Here is a 25,888-nt window from a genome sequence, read left to right on the forward strand (position 1 = left end):
CTGTCACAATCACTTCAACCAAAAAAAAAATAAAATAAATGCACGTAAGACTGTTTCACACATTTATTTGCCCATTGCGTGTTTCATGGCCTGAAAAGAGAAAACACTTCATTATAGAGCAAATGTTCTGATCCAGTGTTCTCATGCACTGACAGAAAACATGAAGAAACTATGCTCTAGTCTCTGCACAGCATTTCTTTACCTCGATTCCTCCGTGACTGCTAATGTCTATTCATCCTCCTATTATTTATATGAACGGTAATATTGGCTATAAATTGGTAATTTTCGAACATGCAAGGCTACACAAATTAGACATAAGTGATTTAGGCGTGGGCCTATTAGGGTAAATACATTGCACTTGTTCATTTTGCTCCTCCTGGGAGGTTGAGGGCTCCGATGACGTGCCCCCAGGAATCCCCTCCATCATCGGACGCCCTCGATTGATACTGATCGCCAACTCCTCCACAGGGGTGAGGGGGGACACCGCTGGCCCAGAACCGGTCTTCCTCTCCTCTGCTTTCTTCCTATTGGCTTTGAAATGAACGTAACTTGTTGCAATATGGCAATTCAAGAATATAATACTGGATAAGTGATGTCTACGATGATGCACCCAGATATATCTTACCAACTTGGACAATGTTTTTATATTTTGTTTTGACTTGCGGCCACGTTCTCTTGAGGGCGGTCGGGTTACATCTAATTAAAAATAATACAATATATGACAAGGTATTCTATAGTATAAGAAAGTCTCATACAAAGCAGTTAATATGTAGCCTAATATCTACTGAATTATTGTGCTTCTGACACATTAATGTGCTATATCCTACTAAACTTACGCATTTACGCGGTCGGCAATTCTCTGCCAAGCAAGGTCTCGTTCCTTTTATTGCTTTTTTTCGTGATTATCGCTCTTTCCTCCTCGTACGCCTCGAGCAGAACTTGCTGCTCCGCTTCAGAAAAATAGGCTGCTCTGCGCTTTGCCATTTTTACTCATGGTTTCGACTCTCAATAGATGATGCCTTTATAACTTCGCCGTGATCGCGCACAACTCTAGGTTAAACAATCCGGGGTTGATTGAACTGATTGCAAACCGGTGTTTTGGAACCGACAGCTCGGGTTTAGTCGCCTCAGGTTCAGACAAGCCAGAGGTTAAGTTTTATCTCAGTGTTTGTTAAACCTGCTTTCTGGAATACCCCCCTGATGATTAATGATCAATAAAGATAATAATAATAATAATAATAATAACTCATCATGTTCCTAATAAAGTGGCCACTGAGAAGACAGAACCCAGAGACGTCTCTGTCTCTTCCATGTTTCAGATTCATTGATCAGAACCAGAACCAGAACCAGAACACAGTGGAACCTGATTTGATCACATGATTTATTGACCAACCAGAGGTCATGTGACCACAGGAAGTGAACACAACACACATGGACACACACTAGGCGCGTTGGACTTCATGCAGATCTGTGCAGATCTGACTTGACGTGATGCATGCTGGGTAGAACAAGTTCATTTTAACCAATCATATTGGAGGTCTATGAGCATGAACATCCCAGCATGCATCACGTCAAGTCAGATCTGCACAGATCTGCATGAAGTCCAACACGCCTACTGTTTCTAGTTGAAGGACTTCCTGTTGGTCTGCCGTCACCTGACCGTCTCTGTCTTCCTGTCCTGTTGGAAGCTGTTCCCACAGACAGAACAGCTGAAGGGTTCCTCCTGGTTGTGTCTCCTGTGCTCACGTGGTTCTTCAGAGTTCCACCTGTTCCATGCTTGTCCCCTCTGCCTGGGACAGACAGATCAATGTCCTGTGGCAGACGGAGCATCCAAACGGTCGTGTGGACTTTCTGAGTGAAACCTTTGTGACAGGACGGGCGGCTGAATGGTCCCTGTCCCGTGTGAATCCTGCTATGAGTCTGTTCCTTCTGGATGAAGATCGTCCCACGCTTGGAGCAGGTGAACAACTTCCTGTCTGAAGGACCGATACCTGACAGCTGCTCTGCTCCGGTGCTGAGTCCACCAGGTGAAGCTCTGCTCACAGAGAGGACAGCAGAAGGCTCATGTTCACCTTCTGAAATGTTCAGGGACCTCTGTGGTTTTCAGGGACATTTAGAGACATAGACTCTGGTTCATAACAGTTGTTAGAACTCAAGGCCCAGTCTGGTTCTGACCCGTCAGTCCAGACCTAATCATCCTGGTTCCTCTCCGTCAGGACGTCTGTAGACAGAGACAGAATCCAGTTCAGACCTTTAAATAACAACTGATCTGGATTCATCTCAGATCTGGATTTATTTATTCATTCATCAACAATGACCAAAACGTTGATTCATGTTGTTCTGACTGCACAGAGTTCCTTTGTCATTACTGGATGAAGACTTGAAATATTGGAAATATTAAATGTTTGTTTTTATTGTTGGATTGTTGAAGGTCTGGAGCCTGTCCCAGCTGTCATTGGTCTAGAGGGGGGGGGGGGGGGGGGGGGGGTCCGCCCTGGACAGGTCTCCAGTCTATTCCAGCTGTCACTGGTCTAGAGGGGGGGTCCACCCTGGACAGGTCTCCAGTCTATCCCAGCTGTCATTGGTCTAGAGGGGGGGGGGTCCGCCCTGGACAGGTCTCCAGTCTATTCCAGCTGTCATTGGTCTAGAGGGGGGGGGGTCCACCCTGGACAGGTCTCCAGTCTATCCCAGGGCTAACACAGAGAGACAGAATCACCAATGAACCTAACCAGCATGTCTTTGGACGGTGGGAGGAAGCTGGAGAACCTGGAGAGAACCCACGCAGACACAGGGAGAACATGCAGACTACACACAGAAAGGAACCAGAACCCAGAACCTTCTGGCCATCAAACCAGCACTCATACACACCACAGCTTCTGGGACGCCTTTCAAAATAAGAGAGTAGTTAGCTTAATAGAACCAGAGCTGGAACCAGAGATAGAACCTACTTATTGTTCTAGTGATGATGATAGAACAGTGTGATGATCTTTAGTCATCATGACCAACCAGCTGTAGTTATTAGTATCAGTAGTAATATTATATAATATATAAATATATTTACTTTTATATGGTTTCTCTTGTCTTTTATTTTGCCCTGACCTTCCTCTAGTCCACAGGTGTCAAACTGATCCGTGGGGGGGGGGGGGGGGTTTCATTCCAACCATGCAGCGGCACACCTGACTTGGCTCAATCAATCAACTGAACTGCCTTCACGCAGGTGTCCTCTTGCTTGATTGGAACAAAAACTTGCCAGCCACACCCACTGCATGGGTGCTGCATGCAGCGCCCCCCCCCCACGGATCAGTTTGACACAACTCCTTCATCTCTCTGTTCTCTGTGAATCACTCTGTTCCGTCTCCTTCAGCTCTTTGTGTAAAGTTAAATGTTAGAACTGAACTCTGGACTTTTTGGACTTTTCTATTAAAATGCGACGCTGAGATCAGAACAGATTAACCATCAGCTGATCATCATCAGCTGACTCGGTAATAGGCGCGTTCGACTTCATGCAGATCTGTGCAGATCTGACTTGACGTGATGCATGCTGGGTTGAACAAGTTCATTTTAACCAATCATATTTCGAGGTCTATGAGCATGAACAACCCAGCATGCATCACGTCAAGTCAGATCTGCACAGATCTGCATGAAGTCGAACACGCCTATTGATCGACTCGATGACGTGACGTCACCGTCTGGTCATGTGACTCCTGATGCAGAATAAGAGGATTAATGTGTTTCCTCTTTCAGCGGTTGTTTGTGACACAGAAGAAGAAGAAGAAGACAGAGGACTGAATGATTGACAGGTTGACTGATTGACAGGTTGATTGATTGACAGGTTGATTGATTGACAGGTTGATTGACAGATGGAGGTGAGGGGGTGGGTCGTGGCGGTGCTGCTGCTGATCAGCTGTGTCTCTCTGGAGATCATCGACTGCAGTTTACCTGAGCTCCCTCCTCCTACGGCCGGGCTGCAGGTAGGACAGGTGCATGCTGGGATTGATCAGCTGTGACCTCTGGGGTCAACGTGTTGATCTGTTCTTCGTCCGTCAGCAGGAGGTGTCGGTGAAGTCTTCTGTGGAGGAGAACCCCGGAGCTCGACTTCCGGGACTCTGTCGACGGCTGAAGAGACGCAGAGTCACCGTGCTGGTAACCATGGCTACAGGAAGGACTCATTTCAAAGTACAGTTGTTGTCTTTAACGCGTCTTCCTGCGTCTCCTCCTCCAGTGTAACCTGGAGAAGTTCTGTTGGGGGCGGAGTCGGGGGCGGAGCCAGCAGAGTCGGTCGGGCCAGGTGTGTCGCTGTCCGCGTGGCTCCAGGTGTTCTCATTTCTTCATCCACAGCCTCTGAAACAGGAACTGATTTCATGTTGAATTCAAATGTTGATGCTGGTTTAATAAAGTGTTGACATGCTGCATGTTGACTGTTCTGTCTGACGACCAGCAGGGGGCGACTCCTCTGCCCACAGACATAAACCCACCCACAGCCACAGCACCGATAATATATATATATATATTTTTTTTTTTTTTTTTTTTTTTTTTAACATTTATTTTGTCATACACATAATACAAACAATTAAGGCATGAGTTGTAAACTTACATTCAAGAGGTAGAACGGCAGTTCAGAAAAGAAGACATACAGGAAGCAAAGAAAGAAAACCAAAATAATAAAATAAATAAAGTGAGGGATTTACTCAGGGATCCCATGAAGTTCAAATAAAGAATATAGTCTCAGGGCATTTTTGTTGTTCATCAAAAATAAGGATTTTTTATAACAGTTCAGATCATTCTTCCATCCGTTGATGTGGGGTTTGATCTTGAGAAATTTGCATCTGTGAATGTAGTGCTTGCCAAAATAATTAGGTTGTTAACCAAGAAGTCCAAGTTTTTTTCTTTCAGTTTTACTCCAACTTTGATAGACGTCCAGTTCAGATGCTGTAAAGGAATTTGCTTTGTCAATATCCAGCCACGAAAGGACAACCAAAAGTCAATGACAAAATCACAGTCAAAGAAAATGTGCTCAACCGTTTCAATGTCTCTTTCACAAAATACACATGAATTATTGTCCCAATTAAAACGTTTAAACAAAAAGTCATTGGATGGATAAATATCATTTAAGACCTTAAATGTGACTTCTTTGGCTTTGTGTGGGATCGGATAAGATAAATATTGCTTTCTTAGTAATCTAGCCTCCACAACCGAATACTCCTTTAAAACATATTTTCTTTTTAATTGACTGGGATAAAGAAGATTAGTTAAGAGATTTCTTAAAAATTTGTTAGAGAAAGATTTGTTGCCCAAACTAATACCTTCCACACTGAGGGTTCTCATTTGGAAAATGTTAGAATGAAGCACCATTTGTTGTGTCAGGGATTGGAAGGCAAGAGGAATGGTTTTTATAACTGCATCATACTGTTTGGTTGAACATTGTAAATTAAATTTGAGACAGAGATTTCCATGAGTTAGAAAATTCCCTTCTTCATCTAAGAGTTGGGAAACAGACCAGATTCCTCTATTTAACCAAGATTCTAAAAACAAGGATTTCCGATGGGACAAAACATATCTATTGTTCCACAGAGGAGAATTTTGAGGAGTAAAGTTGTGGTGATAGATTAGCTTCCAGTAAAGAAGAACTTGCTGGTGATAGTTGGAAAGTTTCACAGGCAGTTTGTAAACATCATAATCACAGCGTAATAAGAATTCAATACCACCAAGTTTTTGAAAAATTGCATTTGGAATTGTAAACCAAAAGGAGTCTTTGTGTAGAATAAAAGAACTGAGCCATTTAAGTTTTAGAGCACCATTCATAGCAGAGAAATCAATGGCATTTAAGCCACCTTCTTCAATACTCTTAACCACATCAGCTCTTCTAATATATTGGCATTTGTTTTTCCAAATAAATTTGAAATTTAAACTATTAATAAGATTAATCATTTTATCAGAGATTTCAAGAGAAAAGGCAGGATAAATAGATCTTGATAAACTTTCCATCTTACTAAGTAGCACCCTCCCAAAAATAGTAACGTCTCTCTGAAGCCCCGATAATATATGAAAACATGAACTGATTGATTTGAACTCATAGCTGATGAGCGCGGCAGCTGCTCGGAGCTACGGGAAGCGCAAAGACAGAAAACTATGGTCGCGTTTTCTCTGACTGAGCGTCATGTCAGCCGAAGACGGCCGAAGTTAGCCGAAGTTAGCCGAAGTCAGCCGAAGTCGAAGATAAATACGTGTATCGAGGGAAAAGGAAGTGACTCTTATTGACTTTCAAAGTAAATGCTTGTCCATTAAATTGTACCCTCTAATAAATAGAAGGGTGTATTTAATACATTCCCACAAATGAGAATGTCTATTAAGACGTTTAAGTTAAATACATTAAATTACTGATAATAATTTATTATAATTTTGTCTGACTGTTTACAATCCGTGGAGCTCATGCTTTTATTCTGAAGACACGCTGCCGGAAGTGTTCCACAGGCTGCGTTTACTTGTTGGTGTTTGTGAGGCCGCGGACTCCGTTAACAACCGGGGGACTTTACCCAGTCCTCCCTTAGACGGTACTTTTACCGGTCAGCTCGTGTCTCGGACGGTTTAATCTGCCGTGTGTTGGTCTTCGTTCCCGCGTTTGCTCCAAAATGGCCGCTGTTTGGTCGGATTAGGTGAGTGTTCGTAGCGGAGCTAAGCTAGCTGGTGTTAGCTCATCTCTGTGGGTGAATACAGGCTGTTAGCATTAGCCGACGGTGTTTATAATGAGACTGATGAAGAATCAGTAGCCAGGGTGCTAGCCGCTATGCTAACCTCTGTCTCTGTAAACAGTGAACAGCGTCATTCCAGATGATCCTCAGTCATCTTAGTGACGGAGTCTGGACTCACTGTTACTGCTCGACTCATTGATCGTGTTTATCTTTTCGGTTTCATCAGCTGGAGCTCATCAGGAACCAGTCGGTAACAGAACCAGTCAGTGGAACAGTAACAGAACCAGTCAGTGGAACAGTAACAGAACCAGTCGGTGAATCTGGTGGTGTCTGTGTGCTGTAGGAGCAGACCGATGGAGAGCGACTGTCGGATCCCTGTGGCCTGTTGTCGTCCTCGAGTCCTCGTCCTCCACGCTCTGTTCTGGGGCCTCGTCTCCCTCAGGTCAGTCAGGGGTCAGGGGTCAGAGGTCAGGGGTCAGAGTGTCTGTGGCTTAGAGAACATGGAGAACCGGTAACAGTGAATCATGTTGGTTGTGTTCCAGAGTGTTTGGAGCAGCTCTGAGAGGAGAAGACAGAACCACAGGTACAACTGACTCACCTGTCCACGTCTCACCTGTCCATGTCTCTAGTCCATGTCTCACCTGTCCATGTCTCTAGTCCATGTCTTACCTGTCCATGTCTCACCAGTCCATGGCTCACTAGTCCATGTTACTAGTCCATGTCTCACTAGTCCATGTGTCTAGTCCATGTCTCACCAGTCCATGTCTCACCTGTCCATGTCTCACTAGTCCATGTCTCACTAGTCCATGTCTCACTAGTCCATGTCTCACCTGTCCATGTCTCACTAGTCCATGTCTCACCTGTCCATGTCTCTAGTCCATGTCTCACCTGTCCAGGTGTTGTCTCTGTCTCTCAGGTGTGAGGCCGGTGCTGGAGCCCTGTTGGCTGCTGGAGGACTTTGTGGTGACAAAGGAGTGTGAACGCTGCACAGACTTCTACTCAGTGAGTGACGTTTACAGAGTGTCCTTGAACGCACCACAGTCAGTCTCTAAGTAACAGTCACTGGGCAACATATCAGCTGATGAACAACCAATCAGAGGCCAGAAGCTTCTCTTTGTTGGTGTGAGTAGCATTAACCGTCGGTGGTCATGTGACTGTTTCAGACGTCTCAGCTGGCGTGTCGACAGACGGGATACGTGGAGAGAGTGAACTGCACCAAGACCAGCCGAGAGGAGTACAAGAGGTCAGAGGATAAACTACAAATAAACACAAACCTTCTTCTTCTCTGCTCCCACATGTTCAACCTGAAACAACAAAACTTTATTGAGCAGAGAAGAAGAAAAGTTTCAGGAGACAGGAAGTGACTCTGTGTTCTTCTTCTTCTTCTTCTCCTCGTGTCTGATTGCAGCTGTCGCTCCGCCATGATGGACGAACACCTCTTCTGGAAGTTTGAGGCGGCCATGTTGGCTCTGACGGCAGTCTTCGCCGTTGTGGTGGTCATCCGTCAGCGCTGGCTCGACCGCCTCGCCTCAGAAAAGGTCCGGCGCCAGATTGAGTCCATCTAGATGGACATGGACCAGATTCAGCGTTCAGACCTGAACTTTATTTAAAAGGAACTGACGGATCCAGGATCAAGCTGAACTCACAGAGACCAGGGTCACTTCCTCCTCTGTTAGTGGTTATTGATTAGTGATGAGTTGACCTGATCAATAATGATGATGTTGATGATCTCTGATTGGCTGACGTCTCTGCCTGCTGTGCTGTGATTGGTCAGAGGGGATCAGCTGACTTCATCCTGACGTGGAGCTTCTGGCAGATCAACAGCAGGGGGCGCTAAATGTCCAGCTGCTCCTTTAAAACACCACAGAAGAAGAAACAAGCCAGCGCCCCTTCTCATCTATTTTTCTAAACGGACGTTGATTTATTTAACGAGTTGATCAATGATGTGATGTTTTACTCGACATTTAATCTTCACCAGACGTCAACAATAAACATGTTTAAATGAGACGAGAACGTGGAGCTGATTATTAACGTGAATGAATAATCAGAGTTAAATAGAAGGCTGAACAAATCCACTGACTAACTCCAACAGGATTCATCTTAAAAACAAATGACCAGACTGGTGTAACCTCATCAGACACAGCGATGAAAACTCACATGCTGTGGTCGGATAGAGGCAGTCCATGCTCTACTTCCTGAAAAGACTCTGGATCCAAACTCACAAGATGGCGCCGCCCGTATCCCTGGGATTCTGGTATCGGTTTGACCCATAGACGGTGGAACAGCTCCTCTAAACGCCTAAACTAGAGCTCCCCCTGGTGTCTGGCTGCAGTATAGGTCATAAGCTCCACCCCCTTCATGTTAGTGGGCGGGACTTGGGCCAAACTAAAACACTAAAATACACATTTTAGGTAGTTAATATAATGTTGATGAATGTTTAAAGTGTCAGTTTTTTTGGATAAGTTTTGTTTTAGTTATTTGACGCTATAGAAACAGGATGTGACATCATGGCGACCACCAGCTGCCATGACATCTGCTCTGTAAAGCGTCCTGTCGGAGCATGAAAGCTTTTAATCAGTCCAGTGTATAATCCATCATCTCCTTGTAACAGGTGGAGGTAGAGCAGAGCGTGGTATTAATGAAACTAAAACATGAGTGAGTCTGGAGGAAGTGTGGGCGGGGCATCAATATCACGGCTCCACGTGGCTCCGCCCTCAGACCGTACTGATCAGACTCTGGATCCAAACTCACAAGATGGCGCCGCCCGTATCCCCGGGAACATAGAGTCAGTTTGACCAATGAGAGGAAGAGGAGACATGGTGTCCATGTTTATATACAGACCATGAGGAGGAGGCAGAGATGTGTCGGCCATGTTTTTCTGTTGAGGCTGCAGGAGCTGGCAGTGACCAGCAGAGGGCGTCAGAATGAAGCGAGTTCCAGACGGAGAGACACTGAAGGTGAACTTTAATCTTTAGTGAATCAGGTTTAAACTTTTACACTCAAAACAAAAACTAACAGCAAACAACTGAGATCATGCAGGTCAGAAGAAAAGAAACAGCTCCACCACAAATAAACAAGTAAACAACAACAACAATAATAACAACAACAATAATAATAATAATAATAATAATAATAGTGAGGATGAGAACTGTGGTCACATTAATAATAAATAGACGCTCTCACACCAGGAACAGAAACAAAGACGTTGGCTTCAGTCTGGGGGAAGTCACCACACACTAGAACTGGAGACGGGCCGGTCCAGACCCAGGTTCTGTTCCTACTCGTCACCTCTGACCTCCAGACACGGCGTCCACTTTAATTAACGGCTCTGGAACCGAGCAGAACCTGTCAGAGGGAACCAGACAGGAACCCAGCAGAACCAGGGTCATGTGACCTCTGGGAGAGGCCCAGCTAGCAACAAGGATCTAAAACATTCTTTATTAATAACCGGGTTAGGTCATGGTGGTACCAGTACAAACAACAGCTAGCCTGCTAGCAGCTAGCTTAGGCTACCTTCACAGGTCACATGACCCGGGTCCTCGTGGCCATCAGGGTTCAGTCCAAAGTTCTTGTCAACAGGGAACCTTCCCTGGTTTCCCTCAGGACTCCATGTAGCCTCGTACCAAGGAGAAGGACGGACCGGGGACAAGGGGACAGCTTTCAAGGTCGTACCGATGAGAATCCATTTAGTGACATCAATAGGTACCGATCTCCAACATCACTGGGAGCTAACCTTTAATCCAGCTAACATGCTAACATATGCTAACAGAGTCCAGTGACTAGCCATCAGCAAGAGATGTGGGGTTTGAAGTAGCTTGTTAGCATAGTGGGTTGACTGCTTAGCGTGTTAGCAGTAAACTGTACATGTACAAAGTAGTGTTAGCCTGTCCGTTAGCATGTTAGCCAGGTGGAGGTGTATTGTGAGCAGTATTAGCCAGTTTTTTTTAGCGTGTTAGCCAGCTGTAGGTGTATTGTGATCAGTGTTAGCCTGTCTGTTAGCATGTTAGCCCAGTGAGTTAGCAAAGCAGCAGCAGCTCGTCGTCGCTGCTCTCCGTCTTGCCCGTGGCCTCCAGGCAGGCGTCAGGGATCTGAGCCGTGTGGACCATCCCACAGTGTTTACAGAGCCCGTCCCGCCCTCGACCGCCGTTTCCATGGTGATGATGGGTGGCACCGTCCACAGACGAGGGATGTGGGTCAAGCAGCGGCTGCCGGACGTCGCTGAGCGCCGAAGACGAGGACGATGTGTCAGAGTCGGAGACGGGGATCAAGAGCTCCACGTCCTCTTCTTCTTCTCTGCTCCCCCGCCGCTCTCCGCCCTCGGCCCCGCCCCTCCCCGTCTCCAGCTGGCGCAGAGGGCTGTGATTGGACCAGCTCTGGTTCTGCTGGCTCTGGCCAGTTCTGGTCAGGTTTCTGGCGAGGCGGTGCAGGTTCTGGGCCAGGCGCTGTAGAGCGGAGGTGGGCGGATCCTGGAGCTCCACGGCGTCGCGGTGGCGGTCTGGACTGGACGTTACCACGGTGACAGGGCTGGAGGGGGGAGGGGCCTCTCGTGGCCTATCGCGGGCTCTGTCAGGACCGGATGTTGGCGTCACGGACATCGAGGACGCCGTCACTGAAACCACAGCCTCCACGGCGGAGGGGGGTGGGGCTTTGTGGGGGAGGGCACCAAGAGGACCGCCCACTGCTCCCACACCGCGCTCCCTCCCTCGCTCGCCCTCGGTGTCCGTGTCATCTGAGTCTGGGGACGGCGGGTCAGAGCCAGAACTCCCGGTGCCGGTGCTGTCCTCCAGGTCGGCCGAGACCAGCGCCAGAGAACCCGACCGCCGAGACCGCGAGAAAGTGAAGAGTCGGCGCCACAGGTTGCTATGACGACCAGAGGACGGAAGTCTGAGGGAGGTGAAGCCGAGCTGTGAGCGGACCGCCAGACGCAGGTTTTCCAGAACAGACGCCTGAGGACGGAAAAGCATCAGAACCATCAGAACCACCAGAACCATCAGAACCACCAGAACCTCTGGTAGAAGAGTTCTGGTTCAGAAGCATCAGAACCACTGGTGAGACCGTTACCTGGCTCCCAGAGCACACCGGAAAATCCTCCACTGGAGGGATCAGGCCCTGCGCGATCAGCTGACCGTAAGAGGGAGGAGCTTCCCTCCTCAGTAGCTCCGCCTCCACCCTGGACAGCTGGGTCTCAAACGACCTGCAACAACCAATCACAAGCGTTAAAGCCGCAGCGTGGACCAATCAGTGAGGAGCCACGAGGCGAGGGGCCGAGTCTCACCTGCGTTCAAACATGCGCAGCGAGTAGAGTTTACAGGTGCAGCCGAGGGCGATGACGAGGAGGAGGCCACAGATGAGGCTCCCGATGACGGCGGCCGTGATGACTCTGGTGGGAACGATGACGGGACAACTCTCCTCGTCGCTGCCGTCGCCGCAGTCGTCCTGAGCGTCGCACACCCACGACTCAAACACACAACGGTTGTTCTGAGGAAAAGACAACATCAGTACTCGTGTTCTTACGTCCTCCCCTGGCCCCTCCCCCGGCCCCTCCCCCGGCCCCTCCCTTCAGACCAGGTGTGGGTCAAAGACGATACCTGGTCTGTTCTAATAAGGTTCTGATAACGACGTTCTACTGGACCCGACCAGGCTTCAGTACCTTGCAGTGGAAGTTCCCGGGCTGACAGAAGAAGCAGTTCTTCTCGTCGGACCCGTTGGGGCAGCGGTTCTGGTAGTTGCATCGGTCCGATCGAGGGTAACAGGCTCCGTTTCTGGAGCAGGGGAACTCGTCTTCCTGACACGAGGAGCAGTTGAGCTCGTCCCGGCCGTTGGGACAGTGCCAGTACCCGTCGCACCGCTGCTGCTCGTTGTAACAGCCCCAGTTCCCTCCACATGGAACCTCCCAGGGCAGACAGAACCCATCCACCTGGAGAACCGGCCAGGTTAGAAGCTGAACACATAGAACCGGGTCTAACAGAAGCCCTTCAGACACGCGGCTACGTACCTGGTAGGTGACGTTGAAGCCTCGGGCGGCGTTGATCTTGTCGGCGTAGAAGTGGACCCGGAGCTGACCCGAGGACGAAACCACGGCAACCGACGCTCTGGAGTCGATGGCGGTCAGAACCCTGAGGAGGCGCCGAGGGTTCTCCTCCAGACCGTCGTATACCTTCACATAGTCACCGTAACCGGTGCCGTCGAGCTTAAAGTCCGTGAACCTCAGGATGACCTGCAGGAGGAGGTCAGAGGTCAGAGGTCAGAGCTCCTTCAAACTTCATTTATAATTATAAACTGGCTTTTAGAGCAGAGTGAAACCAGACGGAGCACACATTAATGAGATGGAGATTATATTAACATGAAAGTGGGAGGAGTTCTGAGGCGAGAGCACCTCTCGGAGAACGTCTTTCATCTTTAGATATAACCAGGGTACCTTCCGGTGGTCTCCGGTGTCGATCAGCCAGGTGCAGTTACTTCCTGGAGGGTAGAAATCAGGGTAGTTTGGAGAACTGAAGGAACCGTAGAAGTTCTTTAACCATTCTCCACAGGTAGGAACATCACAGTCGATCTCATCCCCGAGGTCCTGGACAAACAAACGAGAGACGGGTCGGTCTGTTAGCTCTGTCTGCTAGCACGCTAGCTAACCGGTCTGACCCGGGCCGGACCGGGCCGGACCGAGCTGAGCCGTTACCTGGCAGTCAACGCTGCCGTCGCAGCGCAGGCTGTGGGGCAGGCAGGTGTAGATGCGGGTGTAGCGGGACAGGCAGGGGAACTGGTTGAGGCTGCAGGGCTGGAAGGAGAAGGGCGAGTCCACACACAGCTCCTCGTCTGAGTTGTCTCCACACTCGTCCATGGAGTTACAGCGCCACAGGTCTGGGATGCACTTCCCATTAGAGCAGTGGAACTGGTCCTCGTCACAGCTGGACGCCTCCGCCTTACCTACAACACAGACATCCACCAGTTAGACGCCTGAGGGGAACCACCCACCATCAGGAGACACTGGACAACCACGGTGTGATGGACAAAGACCCGTCCTCACCGGTGACATAGGACAGCCGGAAGCCCTTTCCTGTCAGGCTGTCGTCAGAGTGGAAGTGGATCCAGACGTGGTCCTGGGAGGACATGTAGGGGGGCGGCAGGGAGGAGCCACAGACCCTCAGCCCGTCCAGGCTCCGGTAGCTGCTGATGGACATCCAGTCTGAGGTGCAGTGGTGGGAACCCTGGAGGTCAAAGTCCTGGAAACTACAGAGGAGGACACCTTTAATCACCTGACGTCACTGGACTGAACCTAAACCAGATCAGATCCTTTCACACGTCTCCTTTAGTTCGGAGACGTGTCCAGGTGTTTGTCTCTGTGACTGGTCCTCGTGGACCCTCTGGTAGCCATGGAAACGGCCTCACCTGATAGTGATGGAGTCTCCGGGTCGAGCTCTGATGTTCCAGCTACAGTTGAGTCTGGACGGGTACTGGAAGGGCCACCCGGGGCTGGTGACCACGCCGCTGGACGCCCGCAAGAGTTCTGCCACCTCGCCACAGGCTAGGGGGGGGGGGGGGGGGTTAACACGGGCTGCTCATGTATTCAGCTTGTGTCATGACTGTCAACTCACCATTAGAAATCCCTGAGACATACACGTTGTCATTCCTCTGGGAGGCAGCGATGCATTCTGGGAAAAAAAAAACAGAGACCATTACCAGGAAGAAGTGGAGGATAAGAACCACAGGCTAACAGGAAGCTAACAGGAAGCTAACAGGAGGCTAACAGGAAGCTAACAGGAAGCTAACAGGAGGCTAACAGGAAGCTAACAGGAGGCTAACAGGAAGCTAACAGGAAGCTAACAGGAGGCTAACAGGAGGCTAACAGGAAGCTAACAGGAGGCTAACAGGAAGCTAACCAAGCCACACTGATGGCTCAGTGTCGTTCACATGAAGCATAGTGATCAGTCATTAAAGCCTCAGCTGATCAACAGTTAGAATCACGTGAACACGTTAATGAACTCATGACGTCACTGATCGGTGGAGGTGAACTCTCAACAAGATGGAGACGTGCTGCTCCTCCAGCCTCCTCACCTGACAGGAGGAGCAGGTAGACGGCGGTGAGCCTGCAGCCCGAGCCGAGGGCCATCATGACCCAGATGTGTCCCGCAGAGATGAAGAGTCCAAGGTCACTGGACCGGGAGGTGCATGTCAGCTGACGGTAGAACCAACCGATCCGTTAACGCTCCATCTGCTGCACCGGGACACCGAGAATCACCGAGCCTGCTCCAAACCACCGGCTGGCCGAGCTAACAGTCCGAGCTAACAAACAAAGACATCTGAGCCCGTTAGCTCCGGCTAACAGCTAACTGTTAGCGCAACACCGACCCGTTAACCCGTTAACGGAGCCTTGGACACATACTGAGACTGAACCTGGTTCTCTGACTGCAGCAACGAAACAAAGAGCAGCTAGCGGCCAGGCTAACCCCCCCCCACACACACAGAGCACCGAACCAGGCTAACCCCCCCCACACACAGAGCACCGAACCAGGCTAACCCCCCCCACACACAGAGCACCGAACCAGGCTAACCCCCCCCACACACAGAGCACCGAACCAGGCTAACCCCCCCCACACACAGAGCACCGAACCAGGCTAACCCCCCCCCACACACAGAGCACCGAACCAGGCTAACCCCCCCCCACACACAGAGCACCGAACCAGGCTAACCCCCCCCACACACAGAGCACCGAACCAGGCTAACCCCCCCCCACACACAGAGCACCGAACCAGGCTAACCCCCCCCACACACAGAGCACAGAACCAGGCTAACCCCCCCCCACACACACAGAGTACAGAGCCCGGCTAACCCCCCCCGCACACACACGGAGCACAGAGCAGGCTAACGGGCTAAACTGAACAATACTGGCCGATTAGCCGCAGCATGCTAACGGAGCTAAGCGGTCACCCAGCCCGTCCTTCCCCCGCAAATACGAGGACATAAACGGCGGAGTGGAGACTCTGACCCGGGTCAGTCCGAACTAACTAACAGAACCGGTACCGAGGTCAGCAGAGGGACTCCCTGTGTCGGTCTGAGCGCATCTTCACGGTCCCGTTAGCCGTTAGCTCCGTGTCGAGCCGAGCAACAACAGACCGCAGTGTGACAAGCCCCGCCCCTCCACGTCGCCGTGACGTCACGGGCCAGATTGTTTTTAACGTGTTTATTTGTGTTTTTATTTATTGTTACCTGCATCTGTCAACGAAACATAAACAAACAGTAAATAGTTTTATTATTATTTTTTATCCCTTTAGCATGTTAGCATATTAGCATATTAGCATGTTAGCATGTGTCCCATACGGAGCCAGGACACGTGATCACGTGAACAACAGAACAGCTGGAGCTTCTCAGCTGTTCACACACTAACTCTGCTGCAGCCTCTTCAGAGATTAACTGTGACCAATCATCTTATTAAACATATTAAACTTTATTAATCATCACATTCTGAGCATCAGTTTGATTTAAAGAAGTGAAGCTTCAGCGAGCTAGCAGTCGGCTAGCAGTCGGCTAGCTTCATGCCTTCCTTAATGCAATCATCAGTTATTGATCAGTCAGCTGATTATTCTGAAGGGTCAGTCCTTCATCATCTCAGTTCAATGGACCAATCAGAGTTCAGCATCAATCAACACAGTCAAATAAATCTGTCTGCAGACGTCCAGCCGCCTACACACTGACTGAAGACGAAGACAACGATGAAGACGATGAAGAGGAGTTTCCTGTGTATCTCAGCAGGAAGTGGTCCAGACTGAAGACCGCCCCCCAGCCCACAGCAGCGTTCATACTGATGAAGTCATCCAGGTTCATCTGACTCTCTGCAGAGGACAACAGGCACACAATGATGACATCATCGACTGGTCACATGGTATACACTAGATAAAGACGGGGACATGTGACCTGCAGTGTGGATGGGGGGGTAGGGTGGGGGGGGCATCTTCCAGGACCCGTCAGGGTTCTTCATGTGAGATCGATCAGACGCAAAATGCAACAAGAAGCTGTCGGCAGGAACCACACGGAACCTCCTGTTAGAGACAGACGGACACGAGATCAGCTCTGGGTTACCTGTCAGTACTCACTCAGGTGTGTTACCTGGGGTTCTCAGGTGTGTGGTACTCAGGTGTGTTACCTGTGGTACTCAGGTGTGTGGTTCTCAGGTGTGTTACCTGGGGTTCTCAGGGGTGGGGTTCTCAGGTGTGTGGTACTCAGGTGTGTGGTTCTCAGGTGTGTTACCTGGGGTTCTCAGGGGTGTGGTACTCAGGTGTGTGGTACTCAGGGGTGTGGTTCTCAGGGGTGTGGTACTCAGGTGTGTGGTTCTCAGGTGTGTTACCTGGGGTTCTCAGGGGTGGGGTTCTCAGGTGTGTGGTTCTCAGGCGTGTTATCTGTGGTTCTCAGGTGTGTGGTTCTCAGGCGTGTTACCTGTGGTTCTCAGGAGTGTGGTTCTCAGGTGTGTTACCTGTGGTTCTCAGGTGTGTGGTTCTCAGGGGTGTGGTTCTCAGGCGTGTTATCTGTGGTTCTCAGGTGTGTGGTTCTCAGGTGTGTGGTTCTCAGGGGTGGGGTTCTCAGGTGTGTGGTACTCAGGTGTGTGGTACTCAGGTGTGTGGTTTTCAAGTTTGTTACCTGGGGTACTCAGGTGTGTGGTACTCAGGTGTGTGGTACTCAGGTGTGTGGTTCTCAGGGGTGTTACCTGTGGTTCTCAGTCTCAGGTGTGTGGTTCTCAGGTGTGTGGTACTCTGGTGTGTGGTTCTCAGGGGTGTGGTACTCTGGTGTGTGGTTCTCAGGGGTGTGGTACTCAGGTGTGTGGTTCTCAGGTGTGTTACCTGGGGTTCTCAGGGGTGGGGTTCTCAGGGGTGGGGTTCTCAGGTGTGTGGTACTCAGGTGTGTGGTACTCAGGTGTGTGGTTCTCAGGTGTGTTACCTGGGGTTCTCAGGGGTGGGGTTCTCAGGTGTGTTACCTGGGGTTCTCAGGGGTGGGGTTCTCAGGTGTGTGGTACTCAGGTGTGTGGTACTCAGGTGTGTGGTTCTCAGGGGTGTTACCTGTGGTTCTCAGTCTCAGGTGTGTGGTTCTCAGGTGTGTGGTACTCTGGTGTGTGGTTCTCAGGGGTGTGGTACTCTGGTGTGTGGTTCTCAGGGGTGTGGTTCTCAGGGGTGTTACCTGTGGTTCTCAGGTGTGTGGTACTCAGGTGTGTGGTACTCAGGTGTGTTACCTGGGGTTCTCAGGGGTGGGGTTCTCAGGGGTGTGGTACTCAGGTGTGTTACCTGGGGTTCTCAGGGGTGGGGTTCTCAGGGGTGTGGTACTCAGGTGTGTTACCTGGGGTTCTCAGGGGTGGGGTTCTCAGGTGTGTGGTACTCAGGTGTGTGGTTCTCAGGGGTGTGGTTCTCAGGTGTGTTACCTGGGGTTCTCAGGGGTGGGGTTCTCAGGGGTGTGGTACTCAGGTGTGTGGTTCTCAGGTGTGTGGTTCTCAGGGGTGTGGTTCTCAGGGGTGTGGTACTCAGGTGTGTGGTTCTCAGGTGTGTTACCTGGGGTTCTCAGGGGTGGGGTTCTCAGGTGTGTGGTTCTCAGGCGTGTTATCTGTGGTTCTCAGGTGTGTGGTTCTCAGGTGTGTTACCTGTGGTTCTCAGGGGTGTGGTTCTCAGGGGTGTGGTTCTCAGGCGTGTTTTCTGTGGTTCTCAGGTGTGTGGTTCTCAGGTGTGTGGTTCTCAGGGGTGGGGTTCTCAGGTGTGTGGTACTCAGATGTGTGGTTTTCAAGTTTGTTACCTGGGGTACTCAGGTGTGTGGTACTCAGGTGTGTGGTTCTCAGGTGTGTGGTACTCTGGTGTGTGGTACTCTGGTGTGTGGTTCTCAGGGGTGTGGTTCTCAGGGGTGTGGTTCTCAGGGGTGTGGTACTCTGGTGTGTGGTTCTCAGGGGTGTGGTACTCTGGTGTGTGGTTCTCAGGTGTGTGGTACTCAGGTGTGTGGTTCTCAGGTGTGTTACCTGGGGTTCTCAGGGGTGGGGTTCTCAGGTGTGTTGTTCTCAGGTGTGTTACCTGGGGTTCTCAGGGGTGGGGTTCTCAGGGGTGGGGTTCTCAGGGGTGTGGTACTCAGGTGTGTGGTACTCAGGTGTGTGGTTCTCAGGGGTGTTACCTGTGGTTCTCAGTCTCAGGTGTGTGGTTCTCAGGTGTGTGGTACTCTGGTGTGTGGTACTCTGGTGTGTGGTTCTCAGGGGTGTTACCTGTGGTACTCAGGTGTGTGGTACTCAGGTGTGTGGTACTCTGGTGTGTGGTTCTCAGGGGTGTGGTTCTCAGGGGTGTTACCTGTGGTTCTCAGGTGTGTGGTACTCAGGTGTGTGGTTCTCAGGGGTGTGGTACTCAGGTGTGTTATCTGTGGTACTCAGGTGTGTGGTACTCAGGTGTGTGGTTCTCAGGTGTGTTACCTGTGGTACTCAGGTGTGTGGTACTCAGGTGTGTGGTACTCAGGTGTGTGGTTCTCAGGTGTGTTACCTGTGGTACTCTGGTGTGTGGTACTCAGGTGTGTGGTTCTCAGGTGTGTTACCTGTGGTACTCCGGCCTGATGCTGTGGTCTGAGCGGAGGGCCTGGGCGCCGTAGAGCTTCAGGCTACAAGGAAACGGGAGCTCAGAGTCCAGATCGTAAACCAGCGCGTCTGACTGGAGACCCACCTGCAGCAGAACCACGTGGTAGTCCTGGAACACAGTATGACATCATCACAGTCACGAACTGTCCGGTGCCATGGTAACAACATGCAGTGACATCACTGACCCAGATCACAGGACGGTCTCCATGTCCAGACTTCTGTTTCCACAGAGGAACCTGATGGAGAACAAACACAACCTTAGGAACCCGACAGGTGTTCTTCTTTAGAACCTGACCAGTGTTGGGTAGAGTTACTTTGGAAAGTAGTTAGTTAGGTTACAACGTTACCATCAATTAAAAGTAATCCGTTACGTTACAGCGTTACCTATGAGTAACAGTAACGCGTTAGAGTACTCATGCGTTACCAAACATTAAAAGCCGTTTGCAGCGACACACACATGCTGCAACTCAGCGACACACAGCCTCCTTTAAATGCACCGAGAAGTCCTGACAATGAATAACGTCATTCATCCAACCACATTAACTCTGCAGGAGAACAACACCAGGGTGATACAGTGGTGTTAGGATACGAGATGGTTTTTTAAATTGGAATTTGAGCAGGGCACAGACGCATCATCACAGCGCTGCCCCTCCGCTGACACATCCCCAGGTGGGACAGTACTGTCTGACAAAAAGCAGCTGCAGTCGGAATTTTTCTTTCCTAATCCGGAGAAATTCTTAAAGTAACGGATTACTTTTTAAAAAAATAACGAAGTTACTGATTACTCAACGCACGAAACTAACGCGTTATGTTACAACTTACACGAAAAAAGTAATTAGAGTACTCTAACGTGTTACTTTGTAACGCGTTACCCACAACACTGAACCTGACAGGTGTCCTTCTTTAGAACCTGACAGATGTTCCACCTCGCCCACGTTCTCACCATTCGGTTCTCGTTGGAGATGAAAACCACGAGCAGCTGTTCCAGCGGTGCCGTGTTCTTGGTTCTGATAAACTCACAGAGCTTCCAGACATTTTCTTCACTGCAGAACAAACGGAACCGATCAGCTGATCCAGTCAATAGAACCTGTTATCCGTCTGATTGATCTTTACCGCAGCCGTCAGTCAAACATATATATTTATAAACATTACATCATCCTCTCAGTGATCAGTGTTTACCAGTAACAGCTGGTGTAGACGCAGTCCTCGCGGCTCGGTACGATCCCGTCTTCTCGCTTCATGATCTGGTGTTACACTGAAACCGCTCCGCCGGAAGTACCCAACACACCCGCACTGACTTCCGGGAACCTTCAGATTAAAAGCCCCGCAGAGAGTGAGGAGGTTGTCAGTCAGTTCATGGTTTAAGAAAAAGTTTTGTCCAGAGAAAACAAATGAATCATTTGACTGAAGGACAGGAAGTGATATCAAGAACAGCCCTTCAAAATAAAAAATCTGTAATTCTCTGACAGTTAATGACTGAATGTATTACTACAATTATACATTCAGTAATAATAACTGTCAATGTCACTGTCTGTCAATAAAAAATATATAAATTTAGAGGAATCTCTCCGTTTGCTCCTCAGGTCATCAACCAGGAAGTAACAAGAACCAAAAAATGTCAAATAATGAAATGAATAAGTGGTTTAAGAGCCGTTATTATCTGACAGACCAGACAACGACCACGACACCACCGCCATCACCACGACCACGACACCACCACATACAACAACAACAACAACAACAACAACAACAACAACAACAACAACAACAACAACAACAATCTGGACTCAGTGGAAGGTTTTTATTAACAAACAAAGAAAAGGTTTCACTTGGATGAAAAACATAAAATCAAGTCCTCCGCTCTGAACAGCCATTGGCTCCGCCCACCATGGCCACGCCCACATGTCTCTAAGTGAAGAGGCGGATGGTGGCGTCGGCTCCAGACGAGAAGATCCACGGCTGTGTGGGATGAAACGTCACGTCCAGAACACCGAGGTCATGAGTGATGGTGTGACCTCTGAGGACCTTCACCGGGACGATGAGGGGGTTCTGCAGCAGGTCGCTGTGGGGTGGGGGAGGGTGGGGGGTGAGGTAGGGGGGTTAGTGTGATCAGGTGTGAGGATCAATATGGGATGAATACTGTGATCGGTTCTTACTTGTAAACTGTCCCGTGACAGACGATCACCGACCCGTCATCAGACGCTGAGGCAAACAGCGGGTAAGCTCTGTGATAGGCCACGCCCCTCACCGCCTTCTTATGGTGCCTGCAGACAGGAAGTGATCAGCGCGGCCAATCAATACTCAGATCAATACAGTCTATACCAAACATTAGACGACCAATAACACACAGATGGAGTGATTGACAGGTGTCAGGGTGATTGACAGGTGTCAGGGTGATTGACAGGTGCCAGGGTGATTGACAGGTGCGTACCGTAGCATCTTGTAAGGTTTTGTTGAGAGGTCCAGGTCAAACCAGCTGAGCCTGCAGTCATAACTTCCACAGATCACATGATCACCTGGAGGACACACACAGACAGACAGACAGGTGAGACACAGGCCCCGCCCCTCAGCAGTGACATCACCATGGACGTGTCACGGTGCTTGTGGTCACCTCCTGGGTGCACGGCCATGCTGGAGATCCACTTGGAGTTGACCTGTAGCTTCTTGGTCATTTCCTGTTTGACCAGGTTGTAGATCCGGACCGATCGCTGCGTCGCCACAAAGAAGTAGGGCCGGACCGGGTGGAAGGAGACGCACTGGACCAGACCTTTGTTCTTTCTGAAGGGGTTCTGGCTCCGCCTCCGGCTCACCTGGTGGATGAACACCTGCAGGTGGCTGGAGTGATCCGGCATAACCGATGCCAGGTAGTCTCCTTTAGCGTGCCACGTGACCTGGTGGACGGCCTGAGGAGAAACCCAACAGTTAGACCAGCCCAGGTATCATCAGCGCTCCGTGGATTCATCCGTCGGGACTCCTCACCTTAGGATGTTGTATTTTAAGGCGGATCCCCTGGTTTAGCTCCTCCCCCTCCGCTTCACTCCACACTACTGGCCCCGCCTCCTCTGATGGCTCCACCTCCTGTGGACCACCGATGAGTCGCTCTGACGCCGAGACAACCTGTCTGTCTGCCAGAGAGGGAGACAGGATCAGGACCACCGAGTCCCTGAAAGAGACGGAGACAGGGTTTACTTCAGACAGGAGGACAGATGGACAGACAGACAGGAGGACAGACAGACAGGAGGACAGACAGACAGGAGGACAGGTCCTTACAGGGCGACAGCCAGCAGACAGATGGTTGGGTTTGGGTTCCAGGAGACGCTCTTAACAGCTCCGCCCACCTGAACCGTCTTCATACAGCGAGACGAAGACACCTCCCAGAACCTGACGGAGCCGTCATCACTACCTGGAAATAAGGACAAGACGTGAAGACAGGTAGAGACGAGGTAGATGAGGGGGGGGAGGAGGAGGAGGAGGAGGAGGAGGAGGAGGAGGAGGAGGAGGAGGGATTTACCTGATGCGAGCCACTGTCCTGATGGAGAAACACTGATGGAACGAACCAGACCACTGTGACCTCGATACACCTGAACACACAGGTAGAGACAGACAGGTAGGGACAGGCTAAATTGTGTGTGTCCGTGTGTGTGTGTGTGTGTCTCCAGGTGTGTGTGTGTGTGTGTGTCTCCAGGTGTGTGTGTGTGTGTGTGTCTCCAGGTGTGTGTGTGTCTCTCCAGGTGTGTGTGTCTCTCTCCAGGTGTGTGTGTGTGTGTCTCTCCAGGTGTGTGTGTGTGTGTGTCTCCAGGTGTGTGTGTGTGTTTCTCACCAGACTCTGTGTGGTGGGGAACGGCTGCAGGTCTTTGGGTTTGGGGAGTTTAGGAATCAGATCCTCTGGGTTGACGTTGACCTGCAGAGACACGGAGGACAAACCAGGTGAGAGGTCTGCAGCGCCACCTGATGGTTGGAGGGCGACCTGCAGCTACTGACCCTCATCTTCCTCTGACGAGGACACAGGTAGAGGTCGAGACAACGCTCAAACCTCTCGTGAATAAACCGAGGGAACGCTGGAACCTGACGGAGACTGGAGAACTTCCTGGGAACAAACGGCAACTTCCTGTCTGATGGGTCCTGCTGCTCCCACAGAGCTTTCTGGAGACAGGAAGACAGGTTGACAAGGACAGACAGGGTTATTATGACACCTGTAAACCCGTCCATCGTGTCTCAGGTGAGGGGACCGGGGGACAGACCTCCTCCTCAGTGAACAGGTACTCGGGTGGGGGGTTGTAGGACTCCTGGTGTCCAGGTAGAGGGATCTTGGGGGCGGGGAGGTGCATCCTGTGTTTGGACAGAATGGACGAGTCCTCACCGGCCCACAGGTCGTAGTAGCGTCCCCTGCTGTCGTCCTCCACCCGCCGCGGTTTGATCCAGCCCATCTTTATAGCATGGACCAGTTTAGACACCTGCAGACAGTGAGACAGGAGGGACAGACAGGTGAGGACAGACAGACAGGCAGGTGAGACAGACGGGTGAGGACAGACAGACAGGCAGGTGAGACAGACGGGTGAGGACAGACGGGTGAGGCGTGTGTTTTACCTTCTCCTTCTCAGTCAGTGAGGGGATGAAGCTGCGTTTGTCTGCAGGTCTGTTGGTGACTGGATGAATCATCACGTCACTGCTGAAGAACTCCACGGTCGGCTGGAGGGGGAGAGAGGGTGGGGGGGAGAGGGGGAGAGAGAGGGGGAGGGGGAGAGGGGGAGGGGGAGGGGGAGGGGGAGAGAGAGAGGGACAGGGAGAGGGAGAGGGAGAGAGAGGGGGAGGGGGAGGGAGAGAGAGAGGTTCACTGTAACAACTGAGTTTAGATGTTGTGTCCAGATGTGTCCAGATGTGTCCAGATGTGTCCAGATGTGTCCAGGTGTGTCCAGGTGTGTCCAGGTGTGTCCAGGTGTGTGTGTGTCCTGTGCAGCAAGCGAGAGGTCACCCAGAGTGAGGGGGCGGAGCCTCAGCCTGTTACCTGTGCGTACCTGGTACTCGTTGAAGTTGACGTCTCCAAACTGTCCTTTCTGCAGACGGCGGACCAGCTCCACCTGCTCGTCAGACAGCACGATGTCACTTCCTGTCTGTTTGTCGTGGACCGTTCTCCTGCAGACAGAACGCGGTTAGCATCGTTAGCATCGTTAGCTTCACTCGGCAGGCAGCGTCACAGGAAGCAGCTCACCAGTAGTCCGGGTTCTCCATTTTGTCCAGGAAGTCGTCCAGCTCGTCCTTGTTCCTGATTGGCTTATAGATCTTCTTCCCCTCCAGGTCGTAGCCAATGTGAGGAAAGTCTTTGTACCACTCCATAGGAATGTTCCCCACCGTGTTCCTGATGTCCTGCAGAACCACCAGAGACAACGTCAGCAACAGAGGACAGGGGAACATGGCAGAACAACAGAGAACCCACCAGAACATCCCAAAGGAAGAAGCTGACAGAGATTAGAACGCTAGAGGAACCTGAGAGGATGAACTCGTCTTACTTCCTCGTCTGATGTGTCGTGTTCGTACTCGTCTTCTTTCTTCTTCTCTTCTTCTCCTTCAGTCGCTGCTCTCTCCTTCTTCTTCTTCTTCTTCTCCTCCATCTGCAGGTAGAACACATGAGACGTTCTACACTCCACAGGTGACTCACAACTGGCCAATGAGGCGTCAAGACTGACACAAGCTAAACTCTACCTGCCCACGCTGTCCCTCTTCATCTTCATCATCATCATCACCATCATCATCATCATCTAACCCCCCCTCATCATCCTCGTCCTCCTCGCTGTCCGTCCCAGAATCCTCTAGTCCTGAGTAGACACTGTCCTCGCTGTCAGACAGATCTTCATCACCCTCGTCTTCCTCGGCTGGTTTGTTGTTGTTGTTGAAGTTAAAGATCTGAAGAAGAAGAAGAAACTCGTCACACCAGACTCCATACAAAAACCTGGTTATTTTAGCTGCTCTTTACTGACCAGACAGAGTCAGACATGGATCAGTCCTATTGTTATTATTATTATTATTGTTATGATCATTATTATTATTATTATTGTTATGATCATTGTTATTGTTGTTATGGTTAATAACAGGTTGTTTCATCAAACCTTTTCATATCTGATGGTCAGACAGGTTCAACCTCTGGACTCATCTAAAAACGGTCATTTTTTGAATGGGGTTTGGTCTGAGTGTTGGCTGAGAGCCAGCCTCTGCCTTCTGTTTACACGCTTGGTTAGCTTCAGCTAGCATTAGCATCTGTGGTTCCAGAACAATCTCCGGTCTTCATTCAAAACCCCGTTCAGAAAAAGGCCACTTTAAGCGGCTTGGCAGAGCTCGGCTGGACTCGGTTTAGCACTGACTAGCGTGTTTTAATGTATTTTCTCCTGCTAGCATGCTAACAGCTAGCCGACTGCTCCTCTCCACTACCTCCTCCTTCTCCTTCTCCTCCTCCTCCTCCTTCTCCTTCTTCTCCTCCTCCTCCTCCTCCTGTCTCACCTGCTCCTCGTCCTCCTCTTCCTCCTTCTCGTCCCTCTTCTTCTTCGCTGTTTTCTCTCGGACTTTCTTCATCTTGTCTGTCTGTTCGTGGCTCCGCATGTTCCCACTGATGTCTGCCATTAAACCA

The 25,888-nt window shown here is 50.4% G+C and overlaps 4 protein-coding genes across 4 annotated transcripts; 1 reads left to right on the forward strand and 3 right to left on the reverse strand.

Annotated features, from left to right (window-relative positions):
- Positions 1 to 3,969: 3,969 nt before the first annotated feature.
- jtb (jumping translocation breakpoint) lies at positions 3,970 to 8,696 on the forward strand. Its single transcript, XM_084563715.1, has 7 exons — positions 3,970 to 4,143; positions 4,223 to 4,314; positions 7,033 to 7,131; positions 7,232 to 7,272; positions 7,606 to 7,691; positions 7,853 to 7,932; positions 8,098 to 8,696. The coding sequence occupies exons 1-7, from the start codon at positions 3,985 to 3,987 to the stop codon at positions 8,252 to 8,254; spliced, it is 714 nt and encodes a 237-aa protein (XP_084419841.1). The 5' UTR covers positions 3,970 to 3,984; the 3' UTR covers positions 8,255 to 8,696.
- Positions 8,697 to 9,636: 940 nt separating this feature from the next.
- lrp12 (low density lipoprotein receptor-related protein 12) lies at positions 9,637 to 15,178 on the reverse strand. Its single transcript, XM_084563665.1, has 11 exons — positions 14,742 to 15,178; positions 14,282 to 14,338; positions 14,076 to 14,211; positions 13,714 to 13,916; positions 13,366 to 13,613; positions 13,108 to 13,257; positions 12,685 to 12,906; positions 12,340 to 12,606; positions 11,965 to 12,167; positions 11,751 to 11,883; positions 9,637 to 11,635 (listed from the first exon to the last, which is right to left on the reverse strand). Exons 1-11 carry the CDS (start codon positions 14,797 to 14,799, stop codon positions 10,706 to 10,708), a joined length of 2,607 nt encoding a protein of 868 aa, XP_084419791.1. The 5' UTR covers positions 14,800 to 15,178; the 3' UTR covers positions 9,637 to 10,705.
- Positions 15,179 to 15,501: 323 nt separating this feature from the next.
- On the reverse strand, positions 15,502 to 20,619 carry ntaq1 (N-terminal glutamine amidase 1). The gene is made up of 6 exons (XM_084563716.1): positions 20,449 to 20,619; positions 20,213 to 20,312; positions 19,455 to 19,505; positions 19,230 to 19,378; positions 16,599 to 16,723; positions 15,502 to 16,516 (listed from the first exon to the last, which is right to left on the reverse strand). Exons 1-6 carry the CDS (start codon positions 20,508 to 20,510, stop codon positions 16,368 to 16,370), a joined length of 636 nt encoding a protein of 211 aa, XP_084419842.1. The 5' UTR covers positions 20,511 to 20,619; the 3' UTR covers positions 15,502 to 16,367.
- Positions 20,620 to 21,055: 436 nt separating this feature from the next.
- On the reverse strand, positions 21,056 to 25,888 carry bop1 (BOP1 ribosomal biogenesis factor). The gene is made up of 16 exons (XM_084563667.1): positions 25,762 to 25,888; positions 24,970 to 25,170; positions 24,777 to 24,878; positions 24,479 to 24,633; positions 24,285 to 24,402; positions 23,857 to 23,958; positions 23,511 to 23,723; positions 23,251 to 23,412; positions 23,090 to 23,170; positions 22,781 to 22,850; positions 22,540 to 22,672; positions 22,249 to 22,432; positions 21,881 to 22,172; positions 21,701 to 21,785; positions 21,426 to 21,533; positions 21,056 to 21,331 (listed from the first exon to the last, which is right to left on the reverse strand). The coding sequence occupies exons 1-16, from the start codon at positions 25,879 to 25,881 to the stop codon at positions 21,178 to 21,180; spliced, it is 2,280 nt and encodes a 759-aa protein (XP_084419793.1). The 5' UTR covers positions 25,882 to 25,888; the 3' UTR covers positions 21,056 to 21,177.

This window comes from Chelon labrosus, assembly GCF_963514085.1.
Source record: "Chelon labrosus genome assembly, chromosome: 16".
NCBI classification, from domain to species: domain Eukaryota; kingdom Metazoa; phylum Chordata; class Actinopteri; order Mugiliformes; family Mugilidae; genus Chelon; species Chelon labrosus.

Bases quoted from the DNA above. Each gene is read 5' to 3' on its own strand.
- lrp12 (XM_084563665.1), bottom strand. From the start codon at position 14,799: ATGATGGCCCTCGGCTCGGGCTGCAGGCTCACCGCCGTCTACCTGCTC. The intron at 14,339-14,741 runs GTGAGGAGGCTG...TTTTTTTCCCAG, and splicing joins CTACCTGCTCCTCCTGTCAG to AATGCATCGCTGCCTCCCAG. The intron at 11,884-11,964 runs GTGAGACTCGGC...TGGTTGTTGCAG, and splicing joins CTGCGCATGTTTGAACGCAG to GTCGTTTGAGACCCAGCTGT.
- jtb (XM_084563715.1), top strand. From the start codon at position 3,985: ATGCTGGGATTGATCAGCTGTGACCTCTGGGGTCAACGTGTTGATCTG. The intron at 4,144-4,222 runs GTAACCATGGCT...CTCCTCCTCCAG, and splicing joins GACGCAGAGTCACCGTGCTG to TGTAACCTGGAGAAGTTCTG. The intron at 7,132-7,231 runs GTCAGTCAGGGG...GTTGTGTTCCAG, and splicing joins TGGGGCCTCGTCTCCCTCAG to AGTGTTTGGAGCAGCTCTGA.
- bop1 (XM_084563667.1), bottom strand. From the start codon at position 25,881: ATGGCAGACATCAGTGGGAACATGCGGAGCCACGAACAGACAGACAAG. The intron at 23,413-23,510 runs GTCTGTCCCCCG...TCCTGTCTCCAG, and splicing joins ACCTGTTCACTGAGGAGGAG to AAAGCTCTGTGGGAGCAGCA. The intron at 22,433-22,539 runs GTAAGGACCTGT...CGTCTCTTTCAG, and splicing joins TGTCTGCTGGCTGTCGCCCT to GGACTCGGTGGTCCTGATCC.
- ntaq1 (XM_084563716.1), bottom strand. From the start codon at position 20,510: ATGAAGCGAGAAGACGGGATCGTACCGAGCCGCGAGGACTGCGTCTAC. The intron at 20,313-20,448 runs GTAAACACTGAT...TTTGTTCTGCAG, and splicing joins GTCTACACCAGCTGTTACTG to TGAAGAAAATGTCTGGAAGC. The intron at 16,517-16,598 runs GTCACATGTCCC...TGTCCTCTGCAG, and splicing joins CCCCCCCATCCACACTGCAG to AGAGTCAGATGAACCTGGAT.